Genomic DNA, 26,385 nt, shown 5'->3' with positions numbered 1-26,385 from the left:
CCTGGGACCCAAATCTACCTTTTTCCCTCCAAAATCTCTTTCCCTTGACCATGGCTCTTGCCCTGCTGTACACATGCAGGATCTGGACACGTCCACCAAATATCCCCCGGGCTCCCTCGACTGCACAGCAGCGACTTGGATTTGACCATCTCCAGGGTCTGTGCTAGTTCCTCTTCAGTTTGAGTTTGGATTTATTCAGTAGAATAAAAAATGATGAGATGCAGTGGGTGTCAGCTGACTGAAGGGGTGCAATCCAGAGGCTAGTGAGTAAAACAGGCCTCCAGAAAGCACACAGTGGTCATCATGAACTGGGAGGAACCAGGCAGACTTTGTTGCATAAGTTCTGATTCTTAACAGACTCTCATAAAATACATGGACTCCAGAAAAGAAGAAGAAAAAAAGAGCCTCTACATACAAACAAAAATTTGCACAATTTTAGATGGTTTATAGACTGACTTCTTAGAGATATATGGGCCAAGTTAACAACTTCTGGATTAAATAGTGCACAAGTACACAGTTTTGTGGCCTATAGGAGGCCTCATCTTGGTCATTATACAATGTGAGCAAAATTTATTTTGATATGGGATATAGTAATTGAAAGACATGAATGGAAAAAACTGTGATGCGTTTTCAAGACAGTCTTTTTTTCCATGGAAAATTATGCTTTCCATATTATTTTCTTGGTTATTGGGATGGGCTAAGAGAAAGAAAAGTTGATGTAGAACAAATGTAAATGTCCTCTTTAGAAGTATTTATAGAGAATTCCACACCATGTTAATGCTCCTTTTGACTATCCTAAGAGCAGCACCCCTGATCGCAGATTCATAAGTGTGATTTCTATCCCACAAACCCACAAGCTATGTGTTTAGGTCTGACACCAATATCAGGACTGGGATAAAGAGTAGAAAATATGAACTTCAGAAATACCCATATTCCCTCCAAAGGCGGAAGGTGTTCTACCAATTATTTCACTCTTCCATACACCCATGATATATGTTTTTCAGAACACAGGAAGAACAAGATATAACGCATGATTCTGAAAATTTAGATTGCTACAATATTATTCTGGGTTTTGGTGAGTCGAGAACAGAGGAGGACTCCATGTTCTGCCTTGTGGTGTTGAAAAAATGACCCAGACTCAGCGTGAGAGCTGGAGCCACTATTTGAACCCATTCATCAGCTGTCAAAGCATCTAACTTCGTGTCTTGTAACCCCAGGTAATGTTTGCTATTGCAAACTCCATCAGGCCTAAGATAATTGTAGCAGTCAGCAATTCTGACTTAAAAGCTCAATAACACACACCAATATTTCTCTTAGAATTGACTGTAGGTTTTCACAGAATTTTTTTCATTTTGCATGCCTCATGTTAAATATTGTTAAAAAATTAAAAACCAATTTTTTTTTTTACAATTTACAAGTATTCATATAAGAAGAAAATGACTAAAAAAATACCCACCCAAGCACCCACACCTCATCTAGAGAACAATGCTAATGATACACAGGCTGTGACCGAAAAAGCAGGGAGGCGCAGTCCGTCCTCCTGGAGAACGTGAGACGTGTCGATGCAGAGAGGCACTGCCAGTGGTGCTTTGCTTCCCAAGTCAAGTTCAGCAGCTGCATTTCAGAGTCAATGTCATTACTTATTTCGACCTAAAACAAAAAGCATGAATTACTTTAAAGAACTTCAAAATTGAAAACTCAATTTACTTTCTCATCACCCAGGGCTTTTCAAAATGCAAAATAGCTTTTGGGTGTGCCTCAGACTGTCTATATGACTGTAGCAACAAGAAAGCTAACAATTTGGGCTTCCTGCATCTCAGATTAGGGCATGCCAATCAGGTATAAACATCAGAGTATAGGACTGTCTTCCTGGGAGAGAAGTGCCAACCGTATAGCAATTGAGGAATGACGTAGAGGTTTTGCCTCTGGCTGCCTTGGGGTAAAGATGACAGGGTAGTATTGTGTCTGCAAACTGCTAGATACATCCCTAGCCTATTCTTCCTACTTCATTCTGTTGCTTGACTGCTCAACAATCATCCTGATCTGGCTTTCATACCACCTAACCATCAAATAATGTCCCTTAAATGAACCCCATCCTGTGATGGTTAATTTCATGTGTCACCTTGGCTAGACCATAGTTGCCAGATATTTGGTCAATCATCAGTATAAATGTTGCTGTGAGGGTATTTTTTTAGATGAGATTAAAATTTAAATCAATAGACCTTGAGTAAAGCAGATTCTCTCCATTACGTGGATGGGTCATATTCAGTCAGTTGAAGGCCTGAAGAGCAAAGGCTGCGGTCCCCTGAGAGGAAGAAGGAATTCTGCCTCCAGGCTGCCTTCGGACTCAAATTTGCAACACCAGCTCTTCCCTGAGTCTTCATTCTGCCAGCTTTCCCTGCAGATTTCGGACTTGCCATCCCCCATAATCACAGGAGCCAATTTTTTAAAATCTCTCTCTCTATATACAAATACATACACACACACATCCTATTGGTTCTGTTTCTCTGGAATACACACTCGCATCTCCGGTCACTCTTGTCTCCACACATTTGACAAAGACTCGGTGCATGTTCCTGATCCTATACTAGGCGGTAAGCTTTTGGAAGGTGAGGGTTCTGGCTTATGCATCTTCCTTCGTATAACATCAACCTCAACACAGTGTCTGCCACATAGTTGGCACTTAATAAATATTTGTTGAACACTTTTGCTCTCACTGTTTCTCTCATGTGAAAAGTCTTAGCTGATCCAAATCTTACTCATCTTTGAGGTTTAGTTGAAATCTCTTTTTCTCTGTGAAGACTTCTACTTCTACCTTAACGGTATTGCTTTCCCATCCCACTAATAGCAACTTCTATGCTATCAGCTGAACCCCATGTGGAGCTAATGGCACTCAGCTTCACAATAAACTGTGCTCTGATTGTTTCATTCACAGAGACTGTGTTTTACACTTATTTTATATCTCCATCTAGCAGTTCTCTTCCATTAACTCAGTTCAATGAGTCTATGGCTTGGAATGGACTTTTTAGTTATAATTTGAAATAGTTGGAAAAATTTCCAGCTTTCCAGTTTCACTTTTTGGTACCCACGCTGCTTCTGTAAATTCTGTTCCCTCCTGCACACCTCGGGGATTGGAGTCCTTCAGCTCTCTCTCTATCTTCTGGTCACATTTTCTCCACTCTTCTATTTCTCCACATTCTGGAAGATAGCCCAAATGTCTATCCTTTTTACCTCACTTTGTTTAACAGAGAATTAAACTGAAAGATAAAGGGATGAGATTATAATGGTGGAATTTTCATAGTTTGATACAACCTTTTAGTTAGAAGGGAGATTCAGGGTCCTGAGGTTCATGCATCCATCCAACAGGTGAATCTCTTCTAGAACGGGGATAAAGCAGTAGGAGAAGGTATTTTCTTTCTTTGTTAGTGACGGTATTGGTCAGGGTTTGGGGGAAATTTTACGTATCCACTACATTTATCCTTAACGTCAGCTCTGCTTATAGCTACTATTTTCTGCTTTGGGGCTGGATTGGCAAAGCAGTGAACGAGGCTGAGCCTGTTCACAGGATGCCAGTAGGAATTCTGGAGGGTTACTCCAGGCATTGGGAAATACGTCTGCATGGAGTTTTCCAAGAAGACAGTGAAGCAACTTTGAGAGGAAGCATTCAAAGGAAAGCCTATTGGCATCCTCGCCTTAGGTTTTATTAAAAGATTGATTTTAAAACATCAAACATTAGGGGCCGGCCGGGTGGCGCAAGCGGTTAAGTGCGCGTGCTCTGCTGTGGCGGCCCGGGGCTCGCCAGTTCGGGTCCCGGGCGCGCACCAACGCACTGCTTGTCAAGCCCTGCTGTGGCGGCATCTCATATAAAGTGGAGGAAGATGGGCACGGATGTTAGCCCAGGGCCAGTCTTCCTCACCAGAAAGAGGAGGATTGGCAGATGTTAGCACAGGGCTGATCTTCCTCACACACACACAAAAAATCAAACATATACAGAAGTAGAGAGAAGGGTATTATGAATCCCCGTGTACTCACCATCCAGCTTCAACTAAAATAAAAATTATGTTAAAGTTTCATCTACCCACCACAACTTTTTTTGGCTAGAGTATTTAAAAGCAAATCCTAGACACTGTGTCATGTCATTCATCAACACATCTCTATGATTCTCTAACTCAGTGATTCTTAACTAGGGGACATTTACCAATTGGTTGTCACAATTTACTGGGGGGTGGGGTATGTTCTATGGGCCTCTAGTGGGTAGAGGCCAAGGATGCCGCTAAATATCCCAAAATGCACAGGACAGCCCCTACTACAAAGAAGTTTCTGGTCCAGAGTTAACAGTGCTGAGGTTGAGAAACCTTGCTCAACTGATAAGAATTTTTCTTTTTTTACCTATTCATTAGCATACCTATCAAAATAGGCAGTAATTTCTTAATATCATTTACTATCCAGTCCATATTCATCTTTCCCCAATTATCTAAAAACATCTCATTACAGTTGGCTTGTTGAAATCAGAATCCAAGCAAGGTCTACAAATTGTATTTGACCTGTATGTCTCTTAAATCTCTTTAATTAGTAATAGTCCCCTCCACCCACCCACTCCCCCACCTTATTTTTCTTTGCCCTACACTATTGCCCACATTCTAGATTTGGCTGATTGCTTCCTTGCAGTGAGGTTAAACTTACTCTGTTATTCTTGTGTTTTCTACACTTGCAGCTCAAGGTCAGGCTTGACTTTGTGGCAAGATATGTCATAGGTGGTGCTGTGTCTTCTTATTGCATCACAGCTAGAGACACATAATGTTCAGTTGTCACTCTGTTGATGATGTTATGATGGATCCATGAGTCTGGGTAGAAGAGTTTAAGTTTTGAGATCCTTAAGATCATTTTTTTTTTTTTTTGGAGATATTTGTAGATATTCTCGCAGTTACCTGAGGGTACCTACGCTCAAGGCAGAATGAAATCAAATAATAAGATAGTGATGCTATTTCAATATGTCTCCTGCTAGGCTTGTTAGTATCTCTTTCTCTGTTGCTTTTTAAGTCTCTCTGTATCACTTCTGGGAGACTTAAAAAGTGTGTGTGTGTGTGTGCTTTTCTCTGTGTTTTGTATGTTTTTTTTATGTCTTGTTTTTTCCCAGAACCTGTCATAACATGGGGATTATAATTTTTTTAAGTGACTAAAAAATGAAAAGATACGTATTTAACATAAAATTTGGTTTATGTTAATTGCCTTTATTTTAAAATCAGAAGATACTTTCTCTTGGAAACAGGGAAAAATGAAGTTATTTTTATTTACGTTGATTAATTTTTGGGGGAGTTAATTTTGCTCCATATTCCCACATCACTACATACATCTATTTTCTTGCCATTGACGTCACTGACAAGTACTGAGAAGAATCCTGAGAGTTCTGGGAAAGGCAGGAATTGACAGCTTTCCTGGAGAGCACCATTCAGATATGGGCTTTCTCATTTTGGAAAAGGCTTTGTGTGCCTCACAAGGCAGCATGACAACCAGGATCCACAAGGTTCTGGGGGCAGTGCGTGAGGTCACGTGTCAAATGAGAAGGTCTCCGTGTCCCCAGTGAGGCATACAGCAGATGACTGACCATCAGTCACAACAGACCCTCTTGTGTGTGGCTGGCTGCCTTGTCGGTGGCATCATTCTTTCCTAGCAAGGACAGAGGTGCATGGACTGACTAGTATAGTGACAAGTCTGAACTGCCTGAGCCATATAAATACAGCCATTTCATTGGTACTTGGTCAAATGGCTACACATTAGGGTGTCTTCTTGGATAGTCTCTAAAATGGTACAATCATTTCCTATGATGGATCAAGAAGTTATTAATGCCAGTGACAAAAGGAAAGTGCTCCAAAGCTAGAAAGCTAGGAAGAGCACTGAGCCCTAGGTGCTACCACCTTTGTGCTAAGTAAGGCAGGCACGCAGGGAAGGCTGTCTCTCCTTTGGGACAACTAAGAGGGTGCTGAGTGCATTATAGCTGTGGCGCTCTGCACTCTTGAGACAGCCCAGGAGAGTTAATGCCTTCGTGAGTGCCCACGATTTCCAGGGACTGACGGAAGCTCTGAGGCAACGGAACTCCACGCTTAGAAATGGGAAAAGAGAGCCGGCCATCGCTATGAACAGATCCCAGACACCTTACTCTGCATGCCACAGGTGACAGACAGCACAGACAGATAAATATGAAAGTGTGAAAGCCAATCAAGGACAAATGAAAACAAGATGAAGACAGAGAGCTCCAGTACTTGACCAAGCACCTAAAGACATAGTAAAATGATGGGAGCCATGGGGTGAATGGAGGTTGCAGGCACCAGGTTCCTCCAGCTGCAATTTAATAATACATCACTGGTGGTTATTGGTTTTTAAGTCAGGGTTTGAAAGCACGTCATTCTCACCTGTCCCCCTCCTACACATGTACGCACACACCTGATCTGTCCTCCTAGTTGGTTTTTAATCTAGATGCTGTAAATGCAAAACGGCCTGGCACCAATTTCCAGGGATACTGATACAAAGCAGCAGTTCTCAGGGAGGAGCAGATGGACACGACCATCTCTGGCTCTATCCAGCAGCCCGACCAGCAGAGGTAGATTTCCTCTGAGTCTGGACAGTTAGAGGGGAGGACAGGCAGTGAAGGCATGATGGGAGCTGACTGTAGTACCAGCCTGAGATGAGGGTTAGCCTCGTCCGTCTTCTAGTACTTCGTTGCAATAGCAGACACTCAATCAGCAGTGGCCATATAGCATGTAACAATTTTTGTGAAGAAAAATTAGCCTCCAGCTAAGGCAATCAGAGAGGTCAAGATGCCAGAGAAAAGTCAAGTTCTCATGGAGAATTCTTAGAAAAAGATTGGCTAAAAGTGATGGGAGAAGCCTTTTTCATTAAGCCTTTCTTAACTGCAGTCATGGGGCGTCTTCCTCACGGAAATTTTTAACATTGTCAAGATCTCTCTACCTCTATTGTGGAACTCAGTTCTGAAATTCCACTGCTGTCTTTCTTTGATAAACTGCCTTGGTCTAATTATTTTTATGTGAAGAATTACTGCTACATGGAGCTTAATTTTCTCACTACCCAGTCGCTAACCATTTTGACGATTTTGACAAACTTGAAAGTAATTTAGCTGCTGCCTACTATGTTCCCTGATATTCCACATCTCTTTCATAGCTGCATGCCAAGCTACTTTTCTTCCTGAGAGGTAAACCTGCTTTAGTTAGACATCTCCCCTTGATATTACTGCTGCCTCCAAGATAAGCCACTGTGTAGGTGTCCTCTTCAAAGCCACCAGTGACCACATGACTTTGTGCTCTAAAGACAAGAGCAACACTTGCCCTTCGCCTCGTGAAAGGTGGTATCAGCGTGTAGCAGTAGCGATGGAGGAGATCCTGGTGGAGGCCTAGGTTGTACTTATGTTGAGAGTTATACCTTTCTCATTGGCGGCTGTGGCAAGATGATGGACCCCAGCCCAGGCTACCCCTGACCTGTGTGTCACCTATCCCCAAACCAGATCCAGCTGACAACCACTGCCAGCATCTCTATAGCTTTAGGCATAAAAAGCAACGTCTTTTAGGTGGTGGAGCAATGGCTGCTGAGGATTTTGGAGCATCCCCACCAGGAGCTGTCAAAATTCCTGCTCTCCTTAAACATCTGCTTCCTCATAGGTTTGCTCACTTTATGTGAGAACTATGGCAAATTCCAGATTGGATAGTCACAAATTTCAACTTTTTCCTCTGCAGAATAGACAAGCAAATTAGCTTCCATGCAGGGAACACTGGTTGTCTTCTGCTTTTGATAAACTTCTCATTGTTTTTCCAAAGTCAGCTCACATGATTTCCCAGTGGAGTCTTCTCTCCCCAAGGGAGAAGTAAATGTTCCCCCTACTGCAAAAAATTACCTTGGGAACTTTGTTTTGTGTCTACTTATTTCTATGTGAGTCTCCTCTCCTAGATCATTAGCCCCTGGAGATCGAAGTTCAGATATTACTCATCTTTATATCTCCAGCACCCAGCACAGGCCCTAGTACACACATTGTAAGCAATCAATAACCTTGGAAACTAAACCAATTTATTGGAACTAAACCAATTTATTGAATCTGTGGGCCTTGGGAGCTTGACATCATTACTTTAAAGAGAGACAAAGCGTGAAAGACCAAATCCATATGTGACCAGCCTCACCCCTATTGCATCACCCTCAATACACACATTCACACACAATTTGACTGTGGGCCCTAGAAAGGTACTCTGAGTACCTTGATGTACTCATGAGTACATTGAGTACCACGAGCAATGATGCAATCAAACACGAGAATGAAGGCTTCCTGTACAGTCTGCAGCATTACCTGTGAATGGACTGTCTGTAACTACTCATCCAGACTTAATACATATGCCTGGGAATATGCTAAATATTCTCCTGATCCCCTAATAAAGAGGCTTCCTCATAAAACCTGGCTTTGTACTCCATGGAGGTTAGAGACTTAATGAAAGTTAAAAGCCAGCATTCACTCCCCTCTCTAACAATTTAGTACAGAAGATTGGCTTTTTCTCCAATCTGTTGCTGGGTGGCGATAGGGCATCGCTGAGCTGGGTACCGCAGATTCCAATATAAAGGCCTTATTAAAAGAAATCAAGCAGGCTGACTGCTGCCGACTGGATAAACACTGCTACAATATTTGCATACCTGTGGGGAGCACGCATACTGACCTCTTAAATTGTTTCATGCACAATGATTTTAATGCAGGTTTAGTTTGATCTTTCAGATTCCTGCTCCCTTCAGGGTTGAAAGGTGTTCCATATTCATCTGACATATTAATATGCATAATCTGTCAAAGCAGAAACTTGTTCTATTGCTTTCTGCAGCCTATAGTTTATGCTACATTCAGCTAAAAAGGCGTGCGAGTTCAGCAGTGAACATGGTAGCTGAGAAAACCCTTTGAGGAGGCAGTGGAGTTGATCAAAGCCTTTTAGGTAATCTTCAAGGATGTTTCATGTTCCTGATTCATAGAGATGGAAGGGACTTTAGGGAGCAGAGATGGAAGTCACTTGCCTCTGGGCCACACCACAGAACACCCTTTTGAGGTACACGGATACACGTGCATCATTCAAGAAAGGAGACTCCATTATCAACATTAATCAATAGAAGTTTTTAATAACCTTCTCTAATAGATCTTTTTTACATCTAATGAACATTTTTCATATTGCAATTTCTCTGCTGAGTTATTTTTTCACAGTGGTGATGAAAGAAATCATTCATCACCCTCCTATCACATAAAGTATATGACTCTCCAAGTCACCGCTAGGCACTGTTTGAATTCTTTCCTACTTCCAATGCACTGATCATCTTTATTATTGTCACAATTCCTGCCAAGTTTCCCATATCCACAAATATCAGCTTTTGGACTGCATCATTTACGAGCATCCAGTAGCATGAGTAATGAGGTGGTGACTGCTTGGTCCCGGGGTGTTATACAGGGTAAATGTTTTTCCAAACTGGATTTGCTTTAAGAAACCAGCATACATTTAAACATCTATCATGTGACAGGCACAGTGCTGATTTGTGTAGCCTGGGAGCTATGTTTCCTTTAGGTCATTCTGCCAGAGTAAAATTAATTCAACCTGGGGAGGTGGTAGAGTCAGTGCCAGGTGGGTGTTGCCGATTCGGGCAGGAACTGCTGTGGCAAAGTCAGCGGATGAAGCCTTTCACACGTGTTTCTTATACCAGTGACTACTTTACATAACTTCCTCTGTCACCATGGAATTTACGGAGCATTGGGCTGAACAAATAGGAAGTCCATCTGAGCAAGTCCACAATATCATGGTGGAGTTTATCATCCTGGAAAGATCCCAGCTCCACCACTTACTATGGGAGGACTGTGGGCAAGTTGCCTGACCTCTATGAACCTCAGTTCCCTTATTTATAAAGTGGACTACTAACTGGTACATTATAGTATTTTCATGAGGAGTAAATGAGAGAATATATGCAAAGTGGTTAGCACACGATAGTTATTATTTTATACAGTTGTTTATTTGCTACTTAGTTTTCTACGAATGGAGTGACTGTATCTCTTTTTGTTTTCTAGCATTTTATCAATCAGGTGCCCATGATTCCTTCCATATACTCAACTGAAATCTGTCCAGTTTGAGGTGTTTTTTGTTGTAGTTGTTGATTTCTTTCCATGTCCTCTAGGGACGGTTAGTCAAATATTTGAGTACTGGGCACAATCATAGGCAACTCTACATACACATATAAGGCATATACAAACCTTATCCCATTTAATCCATCCTCCCTCTTCTACCTATGAAACCATATTATGGGTGAGGGAACCAAGTCTCAGAGATGTCGAGGAAAGCCCCTGAGACCACACAGGTAGAGCTTGGATTCTAACCTAGTTCTTCTCTTCTTTTCCCTCTGCTATATGGCCTCCAAGACACATATTTCATCTGTTTTCTTAGACTAAATCATCTTTTTGTTTTTTTTCCGATTTGGCAATCAACTACTAATAAGAAAAATAAAATAAAAATATCGTTTTAGAAACATAACATGTGACCTATTTCAAATCCTTTTTGGAATGAATAATAATGATGATGTTGGGTTACATGTGAAAGGTGTGTTTTAAATATGAGTGGAAAATTAAACCAATGATTAGTAGTAGTAGGTCCAAATTATTTCAGGTTTGGTTAGTTTTGGCCAAGTTAGAAGGATTAATATTTTCCATCTCATCACACCTTTACTTACAGATTAACAGGCTTTAGTTCAACATGATCCTGGTGGTAGGAGTGTGCATCAAGTCCACCTATGAAATCAACTGAAAATATATTCAATGTGAATAAATGTGAAAATTAAAAACACACATAATCCTAGGTGCTTAAAAAGAAATGCATAAAAACAATTAACAAAAATATCTGTCTACTACAAAATGGAAAAATGTGTATTTAGTATAAAGGGCTGCTAAAAATATTATAAATGATCAAAAAATGGGGAAATTTTAAGAAACACACAAAGAACTTGGGATCTCAGAGACTGAAAAATTATAGTCGTTATTGGCTTTAGTGAAAAACGAAGTTATAACATTAGATTTTAAATAGTATGTTTGTCCTTAGGCATATAGATATGCCCTTTCCCCCTATATATCAAAAGATATACCTTCTCTTCTTGTTGTCAGAATCCATTTTTTTTCCTTAAGAATATTTATTGCACCATTAGAAAGACCTTTGAGAAGTCACGTAATCTATGCCCATGTCTTCTGTCCTTAAGCCATCCCTGACAAATAAGCATCCGCCTTTTGCAAAGAAGGTTTTATCTCTTCTTTGGCAGTATGATTCTTGTCTCACAGTCTGTATAGACTCACTATTTTTGGTAATGTTTTTTCTAATTTCTTTTTGTTTTGATCAAAGCCTCAATGGTTCTTTTCCAATCCTAATGTTCACTGCTAATCTTAATTCATTTTTCCTGTTCCTTTTTTTTGGTCATAGTCCATTAAAAATATTAATTGCTTTATACCAAGCTTTGGTTATATTATAGCACTCTAACATTAACAGGTGTATGGGCATATAGAGACACTGAACTCTCAGCATGTGTGTGTGTGTGTGTGTGTGTGTGTGTGTTTAAGTATACACCATGAGAATATTATATCATATCCTCAGCTCAAGACAGGCATTTGAGTGAGCTGTGATTTAGAGAGAGATGAATTAGCCTAGAAGTTCTATTGAAGTCTTGGCCTATTCTAGCTCAAGCCACTCTTGTCAATCTCTGACCTGCTCCAGCCTTTTACCTCCATTGGAGAAGCTGCGGTCAGGCTGGGTCAATCAAAGCTTCACCAGATCACTGCGTAGACAGGAGCTTTGGAGTCCTGTGGGGTACACAGTAACCAGGTGGCAAGGGACCATCTGCAAGTAATCCCCCTGGAGACCAGAGCCTGAAGCCCATCCTTTTCCTACTAAGTCACATAAGTTACCTGGACACTACCCTAAGGAGAGAAGCAGGGAGAGGGAAGTCAATCTGAGACACTGAAAAGGTTTTCCCAGAGAGAACAAGCAGAGCTTAAAGGGACCATTTAGTCAGATTGGACTAAGTTTTTATCAGATTAGACATTTCATCAAATATCTGCTCTCAGGCTACTGACCAACAAGGGAGGAATTTAGAAGGAAGATCACATTGATTAAAAGTTGAGGGTCCGGCCCCATGGCACAGTGGTTAAGAGCGCACGCTCCGCCGCTGGCGGCCGGGGTTCGGATCCCAGGCGCGCACCAAGGCACCGCTTGTCAGGCCGTGCTGTGGTGCGTCCCATATGGAGTGGAGGAGGGTAGGTATGGATGTTGGCCCAGGGCCAGGCTTCCTCAGCAAAAAAAAAAGAGGAGGAATGGCATGGATGTTAGCTCAGGGCTGAGCTTCCTCACAAAAAAAAAAAAAAAAAAAAGTTGAATGACCATATCATTTACAGGGCACTTTTGGGAGTTAAAGGGGGTGATAAAAACAAACAAAATTATAAATATATACATTTGTGAATAAAATGATTTAACTGAAAAATTATATTCAAAATAAAATTATTTATAAAAATAAAGGTAGCATATATCTATATTCATTAAAGCAAAATAAAAAGAAAACTTCTTTATATGGATTATTTGACCATTAAAGTGTAACATTAACAGAATCATTGTTTTTGGTATGAATTCACGTACTGCTGTGAATCTGCTCCTTAGCCATCTCTGTCTCAAAAGTACCATATCACTGGTATTTTTTTTTGGAAGAATATACATCATACATATATTTTCAATATAGTTTTATTATTTTCATAAATTTATTTACTATCTTATTCAAAATTTCTTTTTATGCTTAGTAAATTTCAAATTGTTGATACCTTAATTGACTCTATAAATCATAATATTTTTAACTATGGAAATATTCTCCATATAGGTGCTGGTAAACGCCAAACAAGTTTGCTGAAGAGAGGATGTGCGTAATGTAGTTTAGCCCAAATATTTTTCCAGGCACTGATATTTTACCTCCATTCAGTGAATCTTTCTTTGTCAAAAATTTTATAGGACATAAAACATAAATTGCATATATTTATGATTTTTTTCACCAAATATAAATGGTGCAAAATTTTTAGATCTTCTCAAATCAAATCTGGTGCAGAATATAAATTTATCCAATAAAAAACAGAAGCTCCATCAAAAGAGTGTTTTCTCAAGTTGAGATATTTCAAAAGGAAATTATAATATTGAAAATTAAATCTTGTATAACATTTGAGCTCTCATTATTGAATTTGTCCAGGTCTCTTACTTTTGTGAGCATAAATTTCAACATTCTCCTTTTCGTAAGCTTTCAATTATTGCCATTTACTAAAAGCTCCCAAAGATGATTTTTAGGAGTGCCTCATTTGTTGAATGATCTGATTTAAATTTTTCAACTGATCTTGAATGCAATGCAACTGAAATGTAGAAGACTCATTTATAAAAATGCTCTCAACCATTGTAGGAAACTTAGATTGATTTACACAGTAGTTCTTTACAGGCTGAAATGTTCCTAACTCTGATTGATGAAGAAAAGCAAAGAGAGAAAATGTATTCTATCAGCATGAAGTTCTTTTTGTTTATTTTCAGCATCAACTTTATTATGAAAATATTCTCAAGAAAATGTAAATCAAAACCCGCAATGAGATACTACTTTATACCTACTAGGATAGCTAGAATAAAAAATCAGATAATAACAAATGTAGGTGAGGATGTGGAGAAATGGGAACCCTCAGACACTGCTGGTGGGAAGGTAATATGGTGCAGCCACTTCGGAAAACAGTTAGGCAGGTCCTAAAATGGTTAAACGTATAGTCACCACATGACCCAGTAATTTCACTCCTAGGTATACACCCAAGAGAAATGAAAACATATGTCTACACAAAAACTTGTACACAAATGTTAGAACAGTATTATTCATAATATGCAAAAGGTGGAAAAATATTCTAATTTATTTGCCCTAATGTGTGTGTATGTGAGTGTGCATGTGTGTGTGTGTATATAAATATATATATATATACACATAAATTTTAAAAACTAGAGTTTCTATTTTCACTGGTAAAACACTGCAACTTTATTGGGAGGCAATTATAAATTACCTGTGCATCTGAATTCCAAACACATTTCTGCTTTACAAATTTCTTAATTTAATAAGAATACCATGCTTTTTCAAACCACAGTATTGTGCTCCACCAAAATTTGTATTATTACCACAAAACAAATTTTATCTTTAACATTTACTTATTAATTGAATTACCACAGCATTTAAAGTCGTATCAGAAGTTTTTTCTTGGACAGAATGAAAATCTAAAAGTTTTACTTCGATTCTATGAATTGGATTAAAAAAAAATCAAACCATATTTGAAAATAAATTAATTGGTTTTCTGCTGAAAGCGTCTGATGAACTGATAAAACACTGGTGTTTTAGCTTCTTGGGAAATTCTTCTTCCACTACTGGAGGCAGCCTATCACCCACACTTCTGGGTGCTCTTCATTCACCTGTCTCCTGGTCGTGGTCTGGCGCACTGAGCTGCTGGCAGGAGCTGCAGATTCTAGCACTTCCCCCACCTCCATCTGACACGGAAGGAGTTAGCCATCTCCACCACCCTTGTCCAAGCACCTACCTTTTTAATTATCGATTGACCTGCCCACTGCCCTTGAAAGGAAGGTCCTAGTTACATTGTGTCCTTAAAGATTTGAGGAGAAAAGGATGGTGCTGTTAGTTTTCTTACAAATGTAACCATGTATTAGAAGGAGAATTCTACTCATTGCAATTGCATCTCACACACCTTGAGGAAACTATGGAAGGAGCTTAAAGTACTGTCAGTTTACCCATCCTAGGTTATCCTAATACAACAATTAATAATAATATTTCATTTGAAAACTAAAAAATCTGGGACAAAGTCTAAACCAGATAGGATGTCAGGGAAACTTGTGCAAACAGGAACTAGGACCAACCAAACTAGGACATATGGTCACCCCAGTGGATGGCACTATAAATGAGCTCCACTTTCTCTGCGTATCAAAATTCTAGGGTGATGTAAATTTTGCAAACCTCTAAAAAATAAAATATCATGTATAGGTAAAATTTAAATCATCAAGCTTCTAGAACTAGACAAGACCACACAAAAAAATAATATTAAGGAGGAATCATTGAAAAATAGGTAATTAAGAAACTGAAAACAACAAGACTCCACTATGGATGGAACATAGCAATGTGACTTTCTGGCAAGAGAAGCCTACAAGTCTACAAGATGATGATGTTTCCATATTAAAAAAATAGTTTTTATGCATATACCTACACTTTCCATTTACCAGACTGGGAAGAAAGTTCAAGTAAAGGGGTAAACATAAGTGTAAATGGAGGGCAAGTTTATAGATTCTGAAAGCTTTTTTTCCCTTAGTGATGTCAAATGCTTTAAAAAAAAATGAAAATTTTTTAAGGAGATCACAAAAGACTTGAAAATAACTCAGTAGGAAAAATCTTCAGCTTCTGATTAGGTTTGCAGAAGGTAGTTATATTCCACTGTAGAAAGATTTGAGAAGAGAAGATGCTGAATTAAGGAATTTCTCCAGTAGAAATAAGGAGATGAATTTCAATGAAACACCAGAAGTAATAGAAGAGGCATGGCTAGGATTTCAGAGGTATTAGAAAAGGAAGATTAGAAAGAAAACATCCACAAAATCTGTAGCTCTTACAGTGAGAACACTATATAAGGATCTTTGGCAGAAGAGTGGCCGTGGAAGAGATGGGGAAGACAGAGGAAGCATGGTGGGGGGTGGGGGAACAGCTTGCTAGGTGACCTGTAGGACAACTATATTGAATTCTGTATGCTCCGGTTATTAAAGTCTTGAAACGCAGAACAAAAGATTAGCATAATTAAGAGTTAGCATCAACTGTCCAGAAAAGCCAGTTATGCAGAGCATTGCTCTCTTCACCCTTCTCGGAAACTGAGGTGTTACTATAAAAGATCCCTCAGGGAGAGCCTACAGCCAGGAAACCCTATTGTTTGCAGTTCTTTCAAATGTATTTCCTGTGCCAACTTCCAATAGCACAGCCAAGCAACTTCTTGGAAGAAATTATGGTACTTGTAACTGAGTATCTTTGCCGTTACTCACCAGCCATCGCAAATTCCTGACAAGAATTCTCACTGATCTGAAGGAATTACACAGGTACTCTAGATTTAAAGCAACATCTTACTGTAAAAATACAGACTTGTTTTCCACTTGCAAAAGCTACACAACCAATTGTAACTTTTCTTTTTGACTACAGGAAACTTTTGGTCATAAAGGAAGGTTCCAATAGATCATTCAGTGCTCCTGAGTCAATTCCTCACTCAGACATTGCAAACCTGATTGACTTTATGCACCTAAAGCTACACGTCCCATTTCCAGGGAGCACTCAAGCTATCATTTATGTCCTGGGTCAACTATATTCACCAAATAATTAACCAGAATGTAGGTGTATTTTTTCCCATCCAGCTGTGTGCATGCTGCCTTGTTGCTGAATTGAGAAATGCTGACCTTCTGTAATATATTGTGTTTAATTCAGAGAAATGAAAAGATTCAGGAAGATGAGGACCAACTGATGTATTTATTGTGAACTTGCTTCCTGGTCCAGCATTGTTTCTGCTATGCAGTTATTAGACTGTTCTATTAGGCATTTATTTTACAAGTTGCCAACAATAATGTCTTAAGGAAGCATTGCTCAGGCCTTAAAGAACTCAAATATCGGGGCCGTTAGATTGTGATTTACTTGTTCTGTTATATGAATTCATAAGAGAAAAGCTGGGGTAGAGGCTCGACATCAACTGAGTTCATGCAGAGAGGCCTTTAAAAGACCGTGGAGAGGATTTTGCAGCACCCCATAGATAATGAAGGCTTTTAGGAGAGACCGGTTATTTCAGAGGTAGCTGGCAACTAAGCTCTGCCTGTGTTACTAGGGAACGAGCCAGTCTGCAGCATCACTGATCTGTTGCCATCTCCTTCCCGTCTGAAGAATCTGAGCTTTCAGAGGCCATGACCTGCTGTGCCAAACCGCAGGCCACAGTCGGGCTGCTCACAGCACACCGAGTGGCCGCAGGGGTGCCATGATGGGTCTGCTGGGCACAGTGAACTCGACAGTGCCCTGAAACACTGTTGATGCCCAGAGTGGGTGGTTGGGGCTGTGCTGCTGCCTGCTCAAAGTAACTTTATGAACCTTAAGAGTCAGTCAAGCAGGCAGATGACACTCAAGTGCAAGCTTTATGGCTATTTGTCACTGTTCTCTTTGTGATGGAGGAGGTTTAAAATCTCTTCCACCTTTCAGAAAGCATGTGAAACTGAGAAACAGAAGCATATGGGCCCAATGAGATGCTCAAGGATAAGTCAGCCCCACCCGGAAGAGGAGAGTCCGCAGTCCTAGAGGCTGCTTTGTGCAGATCAGAGTTTTCCAACATTTTTACCTCTTCCTGCCTGGTGACAGCCATGCCAAATGGACTCTTCTACTTCTGTCTCAAGGGATGACATGGAGAACTAATATAGATCAATTGTCCCTGATGGCAATTTGGTCTGGAAAACACTGAGAGCTGTCACTGGGAGAGCCTGGAGGGTCTGGAAGAAACCCCAGGTCTGTGTGGGACTCCCAGCCCATCCTCATCCTGGGAACTAAGACGGGAGGCAGTAAGAGACCAGTAGTCTTCCACTGGGGAAAGCATGCCCCGGGCATATGTGAAGACTTTCCAAATAGTGTGTAGGCATGCAGAGTTTAAGGTGGTCAATTTCAAGAGTCTTAATTCCAAAATTTTTATGTCCTGAGAAAGTACCTGAGGCTATTCTGGCTCCTGGTTTCCTCATCCTCTTCTGCAATTGTCTTCTTTCCACTTTACTAAAGGCATTTATCTCAGCCACCTGCAATCTTATCTTGGTGCACCACGGTGGGGGGGAGGGGGACAACAGGGCGAGGGGGTAAAACCCTCCAGGACACTAAATAAAATAGCAGTTTTAATTTCCTATGTGATAAAGTGACAGCAACTTATGATAAGGTAGGTGGTTTCCAGTTTTTACTTCCAAAATAATTGAAGGAGAACCTAACTGATTTATCAGCTGTAGTACTTGAAAAACAATTTTTGATAATAGATCACTATGAACTTTTTGACATATATCTTAACCACTTTATCTATAATTTCACTCCTTCCCACTTGTCCTATCTCCTTTTCTGCTTTATTTTTTCTCTTTTGTACTTATCACTGTTTATCATGCTATACTATAAATTTTACTTTAAAAAACCTTATTTTATGTCTGACTGCTTCACTACAATTTAAGTTTTATCAGACAAGAATTTTGGTCTAATCTTGTCTAATTTTGTTCACTGCTATATCCCCAGCACCTAGAATAGTGCCTGGTACAAGGTAGACCCTCAAAAATATTTGGAGAAGGAAGGGATTAGAGTAGTTGAGTGACATTGCTGTAACCAATTTCCTTCCATTCTATATTTTCATGAACAAAGTTTCTATATATATAACACTAGCACCAAATATTGAGAGTATCTGATAGCCTATTATATTCTAGCAATAACTAATATTCATCCATAAGTACAGGAACTAAATGAAACAAAACTGCTTCATCCATTTCATTAAGTGGTACCTTTCCAAGAAGTATTTCATTTTATATTTAGGACTTATTCATCAATATTTGTAATACATTTATGTTTGCTCATTCATGTTGGCAGCCAATAATTGTAATTATAACCTCATCCAAAGAAGAACGTTAACACTTAAAATCTGGTCACAGGAAAAAATTAAATTTTTATTCATAGAAATAAATCTAAAAGCATTTATAAGTCCTCTACACTGAATACAACAAAATATATTGAGAGCAATTAAAGACGTCTTAAGCAAATGAAAGAATATAGAACATTCATATGTCGTGAAACTCAATATTATAAAGATACCAATTGATTGTGGATCAATCAATCTATGGATTCAAAGCAATCTCAATAAAAATCTCAGCAGTTTAATCAAAATGCTAATTCTAAAATGTATGTGGAAAGGCAAAGACTCAAGATTCGTTAAGACAATCTTGAAGAGGAACAAACCATGAAACTTCCTAATTTATGATTACTAACTAGACTATACAAATTAAGAAATTTTATTCATTAAAAGGTAACATTGGGAATGAAAATTTAATCCACAAACAATTTTTCAATGCAGAAATGTATGCTAGACTAAGAAAAAACTTTTAAGATTAAACATACTACATTAAGATAGAATATTATGGATGAAGCGGAAGGTACAAACTCAAAACGAAAATAGAATGAGTTAGAATTTCAACTGTTAATTAAAGCTTGTCTAGGCACTTTTAAAATGGGTAATTATGGATATTAAATTGTTATGGCATTTAGATTCCATGAGATACATTCAAAAGAGTAATGCTGTAGTTTCATTAGTAAACATTGTAGTGATTTTGTAATGTGTCCATTTATCTAGGCTGGGACTGTTTCCTGAATTCTCTTCTCTATATGGTTCTGAGTTAGAGTTGGCTACAAGAGACATTTGTGTGACATATGGAAGACAGAAGCAAAGCAGTAGTTACTGGGCTCAGGAAGTTGGTCTAGGGCCCCAGGCCCCACTGTAGCCTGCCTGTGGAGTGCTGACAGCCAAGAACGAGACGTGCTTGACAACTGGGGACCACAGTGGGGCCGCTGCACAGCTCCGTGGATGCCAGCAAGAAAGGTGGGAAAAGACAGGGATGCCCAGACCTACCACTCACAGCCCGAACCACCACGTCAACCTTGACCTCAGAATCAGTGTTGGGAGGAGAACAACCCTCCCTGTGCTGACACCTGATGTGGCTGAGAAATCGCTGAAATGGCTGAGTTTTCCTGGAAGTGCCTACCATGGGGAAGAAATGCTAAGTCTAGTTTTGTGACAACAAGAGAAGTTTCATATTTGCTTTTTAAAAGTCATACCCACAACATTTGTCTCATACCATATTCTCTTTCATTTTATTGAACCAGACTTTAATAATGGTGGATTCTTCTAATTTCATTGCATAGTCATACAGAATTTTGCAGCTATTAAAGTTAAATACAGATTTCTGGGGCTCGGGGGAGTTGTTGAACAATTTTGTAGTATTTGAATTAGATCCTGAGATTCTGTTATTCTAATGATAAGCTTCACATAGTGAGTGTTCTGTGCTAAAACAAGACAATTGATTTGGAGCAAGATCATTGGGTGTGTTACATTACATATGACTCCCTATATCCTTTAAATTTTAGTGGGCTAGCCCATTATTTTTCTCCACATGTGCAAGTAACTTATATTCTCAGTCAATATTTAAAATACGAATGTTCTGGTTTTAATCTAGTGAGTGACCAATGTCTCTTTCTTTGCTTATTTATGAAGAATTTAGTTGTTATCCTTGTTAGAAAGGAAGGCACAAGTGCATGCTTGAAAGCACGTGGACTTCGGTACCTGAAATATCAGGATCAAATATTAGTTCCACTTTTTACAGGCTATTGGAGTTGGGAAAAATCTCAGCGTACTCATCCATAACATGAGGACAATGACTGGCTCACTGGGTGTGGTTGCCCTGGATGAGAGAATGGCCATCGAGCGCCGGCACAGAAAGCATGCAGCAAACAGCAGGCTGTTATTGGTAATATTTACACATTTACCTTATTCTGATGACATATTCCCATCAACTATTGATTTGCAAAGTTTCAGAAGCTTTGCTTAGCTTAGAAGAACAACGATTTACGAGAATTCTGACATTCTATACCCCCGTTCCCCAGAAGAGTGTCTGTCCTTGGGGAACTTGCAGTGAACTTGTGTCTAGTTTGATTTTCTCATGTTTGGAAAGAGTAGCTAGTTTGGAGGAGGGGAAATTGATTAGCCTGCTACCTTTTGAAGCCTGTCGTTTCGTCTTCTATGAGCATTTTTTATTCTGGAAAGGTATGCTTCCCTGTATAAAGACATGGTACAAGAAAGAACATAAAGCTTGGTGGAGGCAGAATCTGTAGAGTTAAGTGTCATGGGGGAGCGCTGACTTTTCCTGTCTCTAGGGCTGGAGTCCACAGGGCGTGGTCAGGGGCATGTGACCCACCCGGTGCACACGTGACAATCTATGTCACCATTTGTTTAGTTTTTGAGGGACTGGCATTGCTTTTATTCTCTACTCTTTTTTCCCCACAGTAGCACAAACCCTGAAGGGAGAGCTTTCTCTTTTTCTTCGTATTTCAAGTCACTCCATGGGATTCTTTGTAGATAATACATCCCCTCTGTGCAAAGCGCGCAAAGTGACTTTCTCCTAGTGTTTTCAGTGTTATTCCTCTGGATCCAGTGATATCCTTATTCTAGTTATTCTGTAAGGATCCCACGGGCCCTCTTTAATGTTTTGTCTTTAATTCTTGTGGGGGGAACCTGGTTATAGTGTGCCTACAGGGTGCTTTGATATAAGCATCTATTACTGTGGCATCTCTCTTTGCTCTTAGTGCAAGAGTTGTATCACCTTTATAAAGATGCCTGTACCATACCCGCTCCCACCATCCCACTCCCTCAACATACATATACTTTTTAGTTTTGACTTTCTCATATTTGGAAAGAAGTAGATTTTTTTTTTCCCCTCTCTTACTTTTGTCTTCATCTTTAAAGCACATTTTCTATTCTCTTTAAAATTACTCAGCTCTTTCAAAGCCAAACATTCATGCCATTTTCCTATAGTAGATATCTTCTTTCTCACTCTTCAGTTAACCTTCATCAGCAGCTCAGTAATTAGATGGAATGGCTGCTTAGTTATCAACAACAGTTTGGCTTTACTATAAAGTCCCTTTTGAAGTTTTTATAATTTTTCAATTACTGTCTCTTCAAAATCACTGGTGGCTGAAGGCCTTTCTGTCAGCATTGGTGGGCTTATTCAGAGGAACATTTTATTCTGGAGAAAACAAGATTTTAAAAAATCCTGAAAACACCTCCCTTTTCTATTTTTAGAGTTCTCTTTTCATTTGTATTTGGCTGCATTTCCAGCTTTTGTTCCACTCGTGGGTTCAGATCTCTGGAATCAAATGTTCCCATAATCAGTGCCGAGAGTTTCTTCCCACTTTAAAATTTATAAGAGTATATAGTATTTAAATAATGGAATAATGAATGTCTAAAATCTCCTTGGTTTCAATAAAGCAGAATAGGATGGCTGAGAGGAAATTAATGCTCAAAAAGTTAAGGGCTAAAAACAGTTCTAAGAATTTGTCTAAACAGTTATAATTTTCCCTGTGTAATATATTTTTTCTTAGTTATCCAGTTTTTTCCTAATATATTTTTACCATTCTCATTTAAATCTAGCCAATGTTTTACTTTGCTCTATAAATCAAGGGATAAATACTTGTTGACTTTGAAGTCTCCCAATAATTCCTTTTTACTGTCTGCTTCTACAATTTTGGACATTTCTCCTTTGAATATTATTTTATTTTTTTAATTATAGCCTCCATTATTACTTGTGGTTCCTCCTTTTCTAGGACATTTCCATCCAAAACATGCCATTTCTTCGGAGATCTCTAAGTCTTTTTCTTTCTTTATGAATTACTATTCAAAAAATTGAATCTGATCAGATTGTTCCCAAGATTAAATCTATTCATTGACTCCACATCATCCAGCAGAGCATCCCAACTGGTGTGGCCTGAGTAGGTACAGACATGACAAGATATCAATTCCCTGATGTATGTATGTGTGTGTGTGTACACTGTACGAGGCTTGGGGTAGCTAGCCCTCTGGGCCAGTCATTTTTTGCTGGGAGAAAAGCAATTTATTTACCACAGAGTGCCTTTAAATGTTGGCTTTCTCTATGACTGCCAAGATAGGAAATAGGTTGGGAATCACTAGTGTAGGACAGAATCCAAGGTCCCTCAAAGACTGACCACACCATTGACTTAGTGAATTGAACATATCCAACAACTCATCACTTTCCATGTAATCCAGATTTTCCCCAGGCCTTCCTGAATATTCCTTGGTTTTCCCAAGCTTTTTTGACATATTTTTTGCAGTATTTAAAATGCATTTTCTTTGTTCCTTTCCTGGTGATGTAATATTCTTCGTACAAGACCATGTTCACATGCTTTGAGTAGCCATGCTTGGTGCCCTGAGACACAATTAGTCTTGCTTATTTTTTCTGTGCATTTGATTCACTTTATACAGACCATTATCTGTACTTCACTCTTCTGTAATTATTTACGTGCCTGGCTCACTTATTAGAATGTAGGATCTCCTGGGAAAGGGACCAAGTCTTATTCATCGCTGTATCCTTGTAGTCTAACACAGAAGTCTTTCAATAACCATTTCTTGAATGAATGAAAGAATAAATCAATAAAGGGTTAGTTATTTAATCTTGTTTAAAGCTCTAAAATTAAACAATAATATGCTGGGTCTGGACTATAAATACTTTTGGATCTGGACAGCTCAATGACCTCAGAACAAGAAGAGATATGAGAGAAATGTAGAATCCAATCAAACATTTGAATATCTACAAGAATCGGTAACCTACTTCGAATGTAAAAAGAACACATAATTCTGTCAGCCATAGATTTGAAATAAGCAAATGGGATGTCAACAAAGTGTCCGTTGAGTCACGTGGGAAGATATTAAAATGTTTTGAAGAGTTAGCAAGTATAAAAACCACCAAAAAGAGACTCAACAAGAGTAAAGTCTTCTGTTTACTCATATCTAATGTCATCTGAGTCCTGGTGTTGTGGGCTGCTACATTAATCACAGTTGAAGGGTACAGAATGAGACCTCCTCTTGTTCCACCAACTATAAAGAAAAACTCTGTAAATCCATTATTGGAAAGTTAGAATCCCCTTGGAATTTAGGTTCAGCTTCCCAGCTGAAAATACCTCAACATGTAGCAACCTCAAATTTTTTGAGATGCTTACTTATCAGAGAAATGCATTTCCGTCACAGGGAATTGACTATAGAGAGAACAAAGTAAGCCAATTCCACAATTTTAATACTCTTTTATGAGTAGTAAAATTACTACTTTTTACTAGTAGTAAAAGTAGTAGCAGTAGGGGAAGTACAGATTAGGCTTTTGTAATCATTGGAATAATCTGTGTTTACTTGGTATGTAAAATCTTTGTGATTCTTCACATAATCAGATTATGCTAGATCTGGCAGATTCACTCTGTAAAATCAATTCAAAATTTGAATTGGGTAACTAATTTTACATTCATGATTTAAGGTGGAAAGACATGGGAAAATTTTATTAAATTAGTGTAATATTTAAGAAAATTTGAGATTTAATATATGTATAAGCTTATTTTATTAGATTTAGTAGATTTGCTGGAATAGTTTAAAAACCAGTGAGTGTTTTTTTTTTTTTTCTGGTGAAAGAGATTGACCATGAGCTAACATCCATTGCCAAGCTTCCTCTTTTTGCTGAGGAAGACTGGCCCTGAGGTAACATATGTGCCAATCTTCCTCTATTTTATATTTGGGACACCGCCACAGCATGGCTTGATGAGCAGTGTGTGGGTCCGCACCAGGGATCCTATCCTGCAAACCCTGAGCCTTTGAAGTGGAGTGCATAAGTTAAACCACTACGCCCCTGGGCTGGCCCCAAAAACCAGTGAGTGTTTTGTTTATTAGGACAAATATTTGAAGGACTTCAAAAGAATGATAATCACAATGAATTCATGAATGCAGGTTAAATGTTTAAAGGACTTTAGTTTAAATTGTAAATGGAACAGATTATTTAAAGGAATTTAGACTATTGAATTTAAGTAGATCAAATAGTAATTGAAAGTTCAATGGACTATTATTCAGTCTTAGAAAGGAATGAAATTCTGATACATGCCACAATATGGATAAACCTTGAAGACATTATGATAAGTGAAATAAGTCAGACACAAAAGGACAAATACTGTATGATTCCATTTTTATGAGGTAACTAGGATAGGCAAATACATAGAGACAGAAAGTAGAATAGAGGTTGCCAGGGGCTTGAGGGGGCGAGGGAGATGGGAGTTATTGTTTATGGGTACAGAGTTTCTGTTTGGGTTGATGAAAAAGTTCTGAAAACGGATATTGGTGATGGTTGCACAACATTGTGAATGTAGTTAATGCCGCTTAACAGTACACTTAAAAATGTTTAAATGGTTAATTTTACATTATGTATATTTTAGCACAATAAAAAGAAACAAAAAAATCCCAAAAAGTGATTATTAAAATTTACTACATTTATACATGGAATACTAAAAATTCTGTGTATCATTTAGGGCTTAAGAAAAAACAGGTTTTAAAATGTTTTTCACTTTAATAAATTGCATAGTGATTTTTAAACCCTGAATAGATATAAACAGAATTTTCTGAGCAGAAAAACTTCCCTAATGGACATCAGAAAATGCACGGTGACAAAGTCCTAAAAAAACTTGGGCCTTCACCTATTTTCTCATATCTTTGTTGTCTCAGTCAGGAGGAAAACACAATCAGTATGACACCTTGGTTTCAACTTTAGTTCTAGTAACTAAGAGTTTTTGTTTCCCTTAAATAAAAAAGAAACATATTTAATTTACTTTTTCAAAGAAACATGCAGGTGAATAAATAGGAAATGAGGTGAATATAGAACAGAGGAAAAGAAAACAAAACTTAAGTCCAAGCTGTGCACCGTCTTTTCTGTGAAAAATGGTATGCTTGTGAAAAAATGGTATGCTTGTCATCATTTTCACATAACCTTCCTGCCCAACACAGGTTCAAAATTAAGTCCCTGATACAATCTGCCTTTGAATTCACTACTTTTTTCAGAGTCAGCAGGCCAGGAAAGTCCACTTTACCTTCTGACCCTCCACAGCATCCAGGATGAAGCTGCTCCTGAAGTCAAGGCCTTTGTTTGGGCTGGAAGCCTCTTCCGGGAAGTGACTCCCTATTCACTTGCTGTTCCTCCTGCCAGGAATGCTCTCCTCCTGGACATTAACCTCACAAGCTCCTTTTTATCTTTTAGGTCTCAGCTTCAGTGTCACCTCCTCCAGGTGACCTTTCCAAGCACAAAAGCGGCACTTGCATATTTGTGGAATGACTGAAATACTCTTCTGTAGTGATAGAGAACTCCTGCTCGTTTCTGCTGCAGGGTCTCCACCTCTGAGAACCCTTCCCTGACCATACCCTCTGGGATTTTCCTTAGTGCCTTGTGCCTCAAAGGCATCTATCCTGTTCTCAAGTTATTTGGTCAACTCTCCTCCGAGCAATCACACAGTGACCCAGGTCCCTTCAACATTGTGGCTCTACCATTTTAAACGTGTGGCTTCCAAAGCTTCTATGCTTGTCTGTATCCAACAGGTAGAGAAGGGAAGAGCATGGAGCGCCACATGTGGGAGTTATTTAGGTGCCAGGCCTGGAAGTGGGCGTAT

At 39.0% G+C, this 26,385-nt stretch overlaps 1 protein-coding gene across 3 annotated transcripts in view; it reads right to left on the bottom strand.

The window, feature by feature from the left end:
- Positions 1-1,570: 1,570 nt before the first annotated feature.
- The window catches only part of NKAIN3 (sodium/potassium transporting ATPase interacting 3), a 605,922-nt gene continuing 581,107 nt past the window's right edge, over positions 1,571-26,385 (bottom strand). Inside the window, exons 6-7 of one of the 3 annotated variants that reach the window (XM_058528768.1) lie at positions 10,741-10,810; positions 1,587-1,650 (exon numbers count right to left, since the gene is read on the bottom strand). In XM_058528768.1, the coding sequence (XP_058384751.1) occupies positions 1,641-1,650; positions 10,741-10,810 (80 nt within the window). In that variant the 3' untranslated portion in view covers positions 1,587-1,640. Of the gene's footprint in view, positions 1,651-3,282; positions 3,378-10,740; positions 10,811-26,385 lie in introns of those variants that run through there. The other 2 variants (XM_058528769.1, XM_058528770.1) reach the window with 2 other exon arrangements.

This window comes from Diceros bicornis, chromosome 33, assembly GCF_020826845.1.
Source record: "Diceros bicornis minor isolate mBicDic1 chromosome 33, mDicBic1.mat.cur, whole genome shotgun sequence".
NCBI lineage: Eukaryota > Metazoa > Chordata > Mammalia > Perissodactyla > Rhinocerotidae > Diceros > Diceros bicornis.
The sequence above is the reverse complement of the archived record's forward strand: the minus strand, read 5'-3'. Positions and strand labels throughout refer to the sequence as shown.